Raw genomic sequence first — 10,180 nt, forward strand, 5'->3', positions numbered from 1 at the left:
TACGGACGTTGATTTCGCGTCTACCGCCACGGAAATTGGAAACCACCGTCCCGCTCGTTTGTTTTGCCGTGTACAATCGACGACTTCTACAAGTTGCACACACGTGTGCACGAGAGAGTGAAATCGCGAGTTGTAACCGCGGCTGCGATAGTTGGTCAAGCGATTCGTGTATACAGTGTTTCGACTTTGTTTTTTTTTTTTTAATACGCCAATAGGTACGTTCGGGAAGACGCTATTAGCGCTATTTATGTCATTCTATCTTTTACATTTAATAAACAACGAAGATAGAATGACGGTGCGAAGTCTGGAAAGTAGCGCTAATAGCGTCTCCCCGAGAGCGAACTAATACTCTTTTATAGATATTCGCGATACGAAGAAGAAGGGAAGTAGTCAGTTTTTAATCACTGCAGATTGAAGATTAAAGCACAGATTTAAAAACCTGCCATTTGATACTCTCGTAACACTACAACCTGCCGATGGTGCCATTTTAGCTCCGTTAATCATTTCAATTTTTGTTTTCTTTTTTATATTAAATATACAGTACTGAAAATATGTGAATATAAGATATATACAATACAAATAATTCTAAAATCATACAAATAATATCAAAATAAATTTTTTTCATCAACGGAAAACAAGGATAGGAAATTACCAAATTCGCACTTAGCTTCGACAGTTCTAGCAAATACTGTCGGTTTTAATGTTAAATAATAATTCACTTATTAACTTTGAGATTTAAGCAGTCTAATCTGATAGAAATGAGCCGCTTTCTTTCTTTCTTTCTATTTATATTTGTCACAAAATTTGACTGTTTAAAAGATATAACTATAAGCTTGGAATATTCTGTATATATCAATATCAGCATACGCATGAGCATACGCATGAGCATACGCATGTATGCATATTTATGTAATTACACGTGTTTTTCGCCTGTGTGTGTGTAATCGGTGCAAGCGGTCCGCCAATCTTTTAGCGTCGATCAACGGGTAGCGAGTTAATTGGAGGAAATCGCATTAACGATCAACGCAGTCAACGGCAGCAGCAATATTTCTTATCGATTTTTAATGATTTATAAAATATCGCAGATATATGTCAATAGAAGCGGCCTGTTACTTCGTATAAATTTATTGATTTGATCTACGAGTATATATGAGTACTAATTAATTTCTTACTGTTTTATGTGTGCTTATATAAGGTGTCTTGTAAAACGTATATATATTCTAATGCACCGTAACGTGACTTCCGATCATTTCCGACCATTTGCTGTTTCCAAGAATTTTATATTAAATAATTTAATATTGAAAATAGAATGTTTCTAAAGAAAAACAAAAGATTTCTCAAATATTTAATATACATATGTATAATATATTAGGTATGGGAATAAGTTTCCGCCCATTAGAGAGATGTCGTTAGTAGCACTGCTTGTGTGTTTGATAAAATGGCAATACATGTATTTGAAAGGTGTGTATTCAAGCTTTTGACCCCAGTAGTTGATATTCGTTCGAAGCGATTTGTTTGAACTAATGTTAATATATGTATAATATATTAAATAATGAGTAAGTTGGGCAATTAGGAATCGGCGCTGTAAGTGGTACGCTTAAATGACTAAAATCGTTATATAATCTAATATATTTTTACAATTCAATAACGTACGTTTCGGCTAAATTCTAGCCTTCTTCAGCGAATATTTCAAGAGTTGCGTTTCACTGACTGATGTGTATGTAGATTCCATTGGCTAATCTCCCATGGCTAAATGTATGGGAGATTAGCCAACGGAATCTACACTCACATCAGTCAGTGAAACGCAACTCTTGAAATATTCGCTGAAGAAGGCTAGAATTTAGCCGAAACGTACGTTATTGAATTGTAAAAATATATTAGACTATAACGATTTTAGTCATTTAAGCACACCACTTACAGCGCCGATTCCTAATTGCCCAACTTACTTATTATTTAATTATTATTGTCATATATATATATACGAAATCTTACTTTTATAATTATGTATAATGTTTTCTTCCGGACGAAGATTTAGTATATAAACTCGAAAATTATTTAACATATATTTTTTATAAATATTTATTGAGCTATAAACTTTTGTAGATCAATAAAAGCAATATTATTTAAAAATAATTGCTTAAGAATAATTTTGTGACCCTCTCAAAAATTCCGCTAGACTTAAAAAATTGCACGTCGAAAAAAAACAAGTAGATATATTTAAAGAGAAAATATTCGCCATTATGTGTGCAATCAAGTGATATACACATGTTAAGACGCGCAAAATAATTTCTCCAATGTATTATGTGGCGCAGAGTGAGAAAAATTAATTTTCATTACGTTGCTATGACAATGACGATTCGCGTGAGATCATTTATTAATTATCGCATTCGGTGAATTAAGTTAAGTGCTAGGAAGGCACAATAATTTCCAGGCGGCATTCTCAGAATCTCTAATATTCTCCCCTCGGGAATGATTGATCATTACAAGAAAAAAAGTGTTGACAGTTAACATTTTCATGCGAATGAAACCATTGTCTTTCTTGTGTGAATTGAAGGTTATTATTAATGTTAATAAGAATAGATTTTATCTTCGTATTTCTTCCACTGGGGCGTACTCTTTGTCAGAAGTATCTGTGTCGCCAATCGTTATAATATTACTGATTTACGACGCGACGAGCTCACGAGTGAACCATGAAAAAATTCGCGACAAATCATGTAATGAAATATCAGGAAACGTATCAAATCGATTCGACGAAATATTAACGAAAATTAGATTTGAAATAAATTGTCGGAAAATATGCTAAATAATTAAAAAAACTAACAATATAATTATCGCCTTATCCTAGAAATTCATTCAAACCAGAAATATTACTACTTATTATTGAAACTAATCTTTAAATCTTATTGACGTTCCACAACTCTGATTGACAACCTTTTAATTTTTTGTTTTTAGGCACCAGCACAGATTTGGTCCCGCAACTGCTGGGTATGTTTGATGAGCTGGCGCGTCGCAGTGATGGCTACGATGGCGATCGCGTGGTTCTACCATCGTCCTGCGGTATATCCGCTGTTCTGCAAAAACGTCTGAGCATGGTACCGGTTGCCCATCGAAGTTCCGTGTTCGGTCAGCTCTGCACAAACGGAGATTTAGCCAAGCCTATGTACCAGGACATGCTGAAGACCAAGGAACAAGAAGACGAGTACGACGAGGTTGTTGCGGATGCCAGCAATAATGCCATGTTGGAGACGATCATCCCGGTAATAATGCTAGAGCAGGAAGGAAACGGGGAAACAATCGAGGAAACCACTGGGAAGCCGATGTATGAAAGACGGGAGACCAACGGCCTTACTACCCCGCTTAGATACAAACGACGCAGAAACGGCGGTAGACCACTCTCCGGAAGTTCGATCGCGTCCAGCACATCTTCTAGCAGTTGTAGCAATCAGGGCAACACTTCCGCTGCCAATCCTTATTTAGCGTCTGTCGAATCTCTTGCCGATACCTGTGCCAGCTCCCAGGGTTCCGCGGACAGTGGAGTCGTGACGGTTTCGGAAGCTAGCTGTCGGATATTGAATGACGACAATGGACAAAGGAGGAACAGCGCTGAGGAGGATCCTTTATGCCATAGGCCGCGCTACTGCGACCCGCATCGAAATCCCGTTGAGAGGGTGCTCCTTGAGATTGTAGACACGGAAGCGATATACGTCGAACATCTGCGTCAAATTATTCAGGGTTATCTCATATTCTGGAGAGATAATCCACCGTCGTTCTCACGTCGATTACGTCTCGGTGACCTGTTTAGTAATATTGAGGATATCTTCGAGTTTAATAGAGAATTTTTATGGGAGATAGAGAAATGCGGCCTAGATCCTGTTTGCGTCGCAAATACGTTCATTAAACGTAATTCGGGATTTAAAGTATATACCGAGTACTGTACCAATTATCCGAGGACAGTCTCGGTGTTGACCGATTTAATGGGTCAGGAGGAAACTGCGTCCTCCTTCCACGAAAGGCAAGAGGCTCTAAGACATCAGCTACCGCTCGGATCCTTCCTTTTGAAGCCCGTCCAAAGGATCCTTAAGTATCATCTGCTTCTGGAGAATTTATCAAAGGAGTACGGTGCCGATTGTGATTTGAGAGAGAATGAGGCTGAAGGTAGAAGTGCCATCGAGGCTGCTCTTGCCGCAATGACTGGCATTGCAAAGCACATCAATGCTATGAAGAGGAGGCACGAGCACGCTGTACGTGTTCAAGAAATTCAGTCGCTTCTGTACGGTTGGCTAGGACCAGACCTAACTACAAGTGGCGAATTGGTTGCGGAAGGTCGATTCAGGATGCGAGGGGCCAAAGCCCCGAGGCATGCCTTCCTCTTTGATCGAATGCTTTTGCTGACGAAGAAGAAGGAAGACAGTCTTCTTATCTATAAAGCTCATATTATGGTACGATTTTCGTCATAATTTTTTGCTTCGTCTGCATTAAAAAAATTATTTTTATTTATATATACACCGAGAAAAATATCCAGGCTTTTCCCGATCATAATGATCAGATTATCCTTTCAAAAAGTAACAAACAGCCATTTCCGATTATTTTGATCGGACAAAAAATCCGATCACATTTAATGGGAAATAAATTCATCGGAATGTTCGATGAGAAATATCCGTTCGTTACCTTTTGAACGAACTGCTCGATCATATTATGTCCGATTAAATACCTGCACGTATACTATATTTTTGATCGAATAACGTTAACTGATCAAATTATACACAATTGAATAAACAAGCATTGATCATTTATTACGCAAAGTTTTATATAAGAAAAAGGTTTACTTACTTATAAGAATGTGGATTACTTTTTCCTCAATTTTTATAGTTTCAAACATTGTTTTTATATCCTGAGAAATTTCGTCGTCATACACTTTCTTTTCGATACTGCAATGATATTGCAGTTTATGCAGCCAAGAATAAGAACGAATGCGTAATAAAAATCAAATAGAGACACGTAATAAAAATCAAATAGATATTTGCGCTAGAGATACATGCTCGCTTGACCTTAGCATCAACAGTGATGGCAGCGTTCAGTAGAGAAAACTAATCAGTTAGCACTTAGTGATTCTTTAATATGATTGGTTCCTACACTTAGATTCAACGAAGAACTAAAGGCAAGAACCAATCATATTAAAGAACCACTAAGCGCTAACTGATTAGTTTTCTCTGCTGAACACAGCAAATGGCTGCGTTTAGCAGAACGTTTATTTTGTAACTGTTGGAAGTTTTCTTCGCGCTGATTGAATTATGCTCTTAGATAAAGAGGAATGGTCCTATCTCAGCAGACAATTATAAAACGGTTGCAAAACTGTTGTATTCTGTCGAACGTGCAGCATTGCCATCATTGCCTAGAAAGCCTATGGAAAGTCGCTGATCACATGCCTAACTATTCTGTGATTGGCCAGTGCCTTCCGATTGATCGGATATCAAACTCTTGATCGGATAAAATATTCTCTTTTTATCCGTTCAAGTCTAATGTCCGATCAAGTTGTAGGTTTATCCGATGAAATTTTAACGGATATGACGGTTCGTATTCCATTTACATGTAATCGAAAATTACATTTCATCGGATAAAGGTGTTTGTCACTTCATCGGATAATCCTGAATCCGATCGAAATTGATTTCGGAGAAAGCATTAGAACGGTTATTTCCGATCAAAAGCACGGGACATTTTTTTCTCGGTGTATTTATATCGTGTCCATTTTACTTTTATGATAGATATTTGAAGGTTTTATTAAAAATATTTTAATTTTTCGAATTATTTTTTTCATTTTTTTCACATACATAATTTTCTATTAATTCTATAAAAAATAAATACAACTGTAAATATAATTTTCTTCATTTGTTTCTAGTGTTCAAATTTAATGCTAATTGAAAGTATCCCAGGAGAGCCACTTAGCTTTCACGTAATACCTTTTGATAATCCTCGATTGCAGTATACATTACAAGTAAGTATCATTGAGATATCTTGTTGATTGAAAAGCAGACCTTAAATGTATACGCAAGGATTGTATGTTATTTAATAATCATTCATCTATTTTTTAGGCGCGCAATTTAGAACAAAAGAGAGAATGGACCTTACAAATAAAGAGAGTGATATTAGAAAATTATAATGCGGTTATACCGTCGCATGCGAGACAATTAGTGTTACAATTGGGTCAAACGCAACAAGAAGGTACAAATAGTGATTTAATTTTGCAATCTATTTTTAATCATCACGCGAAATCGATCAAAAAGTAATGCACTTGACACTTCAAGCAGATGACGCGTTGACGGATAAAGGATCAGCAAAGAAACACTCTGCCCCTCCGGAATATTTGGAAAAACGTAAGCAGGAAAGAGAAAGACGTAGATCCGAAACTAGTCTGAAGCAAAAGTTCATGAGGGGCGTTAGAAAATCTGATACCACAATGGAGGTAAGATCCTAGTGAGACTTTTTTTTGCTTTTTTTTACTACACTTTTGCTTAGTTTTCTCTTGTTTATTTGTAATACGAAATTTTACAAATTTTTCTTACGTCATTAGGATTCACCTACATCGTCTTGTAAAAATGACAATGAAGACATTAATGTCTCCAGGGAGCCAACTTTTAGCAGGTCGGATGTACGTGCTTCGAAAGTCAGGGTAATAATTAACTTCAATATTTTTTTAAACGTATAATAATATAGACAAAAATGAAGAGTGTAATTTTTTAAGGTATAAAAATTATTATTTGCAGTCATTAATCACCACAGAAATTATTGACCGTAGAAATTATTAAATTTGTTTTGGAAAATGCTGAAAATTTTTTCTTAAATATATAACAATTTGATATGCAAGAAACAATGAAATGTATAATATCGACAAACTTGTATTTAGGATCGATTTACCGGTTGGAGACGAAAATCCGAGCCAGGCTTCCAATCGTATGTGTGTCTTAACCATTTGGACGAGGAGCAAAAGGAAGCTACTACTAGCGATGCTCAATCTACTACGGTCGAGATTGCTGAAGAAGCAACCGAAATTTGTACCAAGGAAGAGAATCAGACAACATTGAATTCTTCATCACCTGCCGAAGCCAAAGACAATAATGAACAACATGCTAAACCGGCGCAAACGGTGGAAGAGATCGTCAGTCACATTCTCATGCAGAATCAAGAGTTCCAGAAGCTACTAGAGAAACAGCAGACCAACAGCATTATTAACGTGCGACAGCAACGCTTCAATAAGCGTATCTCAACGGACACGTCGGATGAGAGTGATTCGGAGAACGCTAATTATGTCACCAGTTCGATCAGTCACAACAATAACAATAATAGATTAGGACGCGTTCGAGCGTTGCATCGGGAGCGACTGATCAGGACGAACAATGCGTGGAATTTATTATCTTCGGCACCGGCGCGGGAAAACCAACAGCCACTGCAACTCCTTTATGATAACTTAAAGACTACTCAGAAGTCGACAGAAACACTCGCGCATAACGGCAGGACAAACCAGTTGTACGAGAGGCAGGCGTTCAAGCGACAAAGCATCGTCACCGAGAGCAAGGTGATCAAGACAGCGCTACGTATCCGCGAGAATTCGACGTCAACGGGCAATGAAGAAACCGTCATATCCCCGGCAAAGTGCATGTTAAATCATCGGACAGTGGAACGAAAAGAGATTAATTCTATTGTAATGACAGAACGGATCGAAAAGGATGGATCAGAACGATGTAATGACGAGAGAAGCGATGCAAATGATGCAGGAGATGCCGAGTCCAAGGGCTTTGGCAATTATGACAATCTGCAGCATGTCTGGGAAGGTCTGCAGACAATAAAGGGCGATGCCGATGGCAATGATAGTCCAACTCAGCCAGCCGTTTGGCTCACCAAGTTGTGCGAGGGTCTGCCTACCTCTCCGCCTAAAAGCGGTTCGCTGCCACGTAGCTTTCAGATCAGTCCAAACTCCCAACCGACGAGCGTAACGAAGTCACGCTTCCTACAGCGGGACGGTAAGCCAATGAGCGAGCGACCGTTCACGATTGCATCCGATAAGCCAGCAGAAATCAATCTAGAGGACATGGAGAGGTATGCATCTACGTGCCAACCGGAGGGTAGAATTGCCAAGTTCCCTATGCCCACCGTCTCGACAAGCTCCAGTACGTCAACTTTCTTCTGTTCACTAGAGGACACACGATTGACCGACGATACGTACTCCGATGTGCGGTCCATATCTGCTAGTGACAGTGCGAATATTCATCCCGATCACAAGATCTATCGGGCAAATGGTAATAGTAGTGGCAGTACGATTTTTCGAAGTGTCTTCAAGGCAGGCAGTCGTTTGCAGGGCCGTCTGAGAAATACCATGAGCACGGAGACACTCGAATGTAATGATGAGGTTGAACGGACACGCTACTTCCGCTCGTTGAGTTCCGGAGTCAAGTACCCGAAAAAGCGAACTAAGCAGACGAAGCAGCACGCAAGAGAACCATCCTCGGATGTGGAAGAGCTGATGGGTTGCTCGAATGATCAACGAATTCCTCAACTTTACTACAAGCAAGGCAGTTCCAGTCTGGGTGCTAGAATTGCTCAATCGGATTATGCTGATCCAACGATTCTCTTCGCCGAGAGCAAACGTGCGCAGTCATCTTCCGTTGACATTAATCAGTCTAAGAATACCGCTGAGTCTGAGAGGAGAGATTGCGAAGAGGAGACGGGTAGTAATAAGGACACAGAGCATCATGAAAGCGAGACAGATAGCTTTTACGAGAAGAGCTTCGAGACCATCGAGAATTACGCTGATGTAGACGAGGCGTTCCGGGATAGTGCAATATTCAGCGATGTCGACGAGGCATACGTGATGCGGCAGTCGACACCGGTGACGATAGCGAAAATGACAACGATGGAAACAGCAGCGGCGATCGCAAAGACCAAGATTGCACCGCCAGTACCTGCCAAAAAGAAGCAAGAGATGTCATCAATAAAGTATAAGCCGAACGTTGCGCAGAAGCCGGATTACTTGAAAATAAAGTCATTGTTGGCAAGGGGACATCCTGCTGGTAATTCGGAAACCAGAGTTACCACGAGATTAGTAAATGTGACACATCAACCTCTTGATAGTTCATCGAATAATTATAAAAGGAATATCGAGATGGATAGAGATGACGTTTCCGCAGGACAGAGTCAGGCTGGTTGGGTACGGAAGATAGTAGGTCAATTGCAAGGTCATGTCGAAACGTGATCTGTACTTGTAGATGGCCTACGGGATTAAGATTACGTGTCAAAAAGTCAATAAAAATCTCAAGTCATAATCGGCGTAAGTCGTATGGATAAAAGTGAAGCAAATATTGTTGTCAAAAATAGAAAAGTATATGTGTTTTAAATAAATTTTTTGATCATTTCGATATACGAAATCATGCAAGTGATGACCTTGGCTTACTTGGGTCATTTTGTAATAATGTTAGTAAACAGATTTCTATTTTTGTATATATCGCAAAGAAATTATGTAGTGATTGGAAAATAAAAATAGAAATAGTTTGATAAAAAACACATATATATGCATGCAATTGAAGAAAAAAAAACAATTATTTTGGCTAAAACATTAAAATTAAGGGAGAATAATTTATTTGATATATATGTATATGTAATCGAGAATGAATCAAGTATATATAATTAATGGCTATACACAGTCAAACGCTGTTTTTCGGTGCGTAAATTATGTACAATATGTCTTTAATACAAATTCGAACGTTTCGGTCCCATTGTTTGGACCATCATCAGCGATAATATAATATACAATTAATATACATAATATACATATTCATTACATCGTCAGGATTAGTTAGTTACTGACATTATTAAGACGAAAGTTATAAGTTTTACACGCTATCACTTTTACATTTTCAATTATGGAATTGTGTTTTTGTCGACTAGCAGAGACATTCTTCCAACGTTTTTTAAATTAATTGTGTCACGCCTTCATTCCACCAAGTGATGGACTTACTTCTGTTGGAATAAAGGATGATTATAGATTTTATATTTTTGTGTTTAACACCATTCTCTCCAACATTAGTTAGTTTTTTGTATTATATTATCGCTGATGATGGTATCAAAGATATATTGTACATAATTTACGTACCGAAAAACAGCGTTTGACTCTGTATAGCCATTAATTGTG

The 10,180-nt window shown here is 38.2% G+C and overlaps 1 protein-coding gene across 2 annotated transcripts; it reads left to right on the plus strand.

Moving 5' to 3' along the window:
* Positions 1-2,366: 2,366 nt before the first annotated feature.
* Positions 2,367-9,506, plus strand: GEFmeso (Guanine nucleotide exchange factor in mesoderm). 2 transcript variants are annotated; one of them, XM_018514176.1, is made up of 7 exons: positions 2,367-2,554; positions 2,953-4,439; positions 5,897-5,992; positions 6,090-6,219; positions 6,303-6,460; positions 6,569-6,667; positions 6,902-9,506. In XM_018514176.1, exons 2-7 carry the CDS (start codon positions 2,988-2,990, stop codon positions 9,242-9,244), a joined length of 4,278 nt encoding a protein of 1,425 aa, XP_018369678.1. In that variant the 5' UTR covers positions 2,367-2,554; positions 2,953-2,987; the 3' UTR covers positions 9,245-9,506. The 2 variants fall into 2 exon arrangements, with proteins under 2 accessions (XP_018369678.1, XP_018369679.1); XM_018514177.1 differs by having other exon boundaries at positions 6,306-6,460.
* The last annotated feature ends 674 nt before the right edge of the window (positions 9,507-10,180 follow it).

This window comes from Trachymyrmex cornetzi, unplaced genomic scaffold (assembly GCF_001594075.2).
Source record: "Trachymyrmex cornetzi isolate Tcor2-1 unplaced genomic scaffold, Tcor1.1 scaffold489, whole genome shotgun sequence".
In the NCBI taxonomy this organism is placed as follows: Eukaryota; Metazoa; Arthropoda; class Insecta; order Hymenoptera; family Formicidae; genus Trachymyrmex; species Trachymyrmex cornetzi.

Excerpts from the sequence above, each read along its gene's own strand:
- GEFmeso (XM_018514176.1), top strand. The coding sequence starts at position 2,988 with ATGTTTGATGAGCTGGCGCGTCGCAGTGATGGCTACGATGGCGATCGC. Across the intron at positions 6,220-6,302 it reads GGGTCAAACGCAACAAGAAG|CAGATGACGCGTTGACGGAT; the intron begins GTACAAATAGTG and ends TGACACTTCAAG. Across the intron at positions 6,668-6,901 it reads TACGTGCTTCGAAAGTCAGG|GATCGATTTACCGGTTGGAG; the intron begins GTAATAATTAAC and ends ACTTGTATTTAG.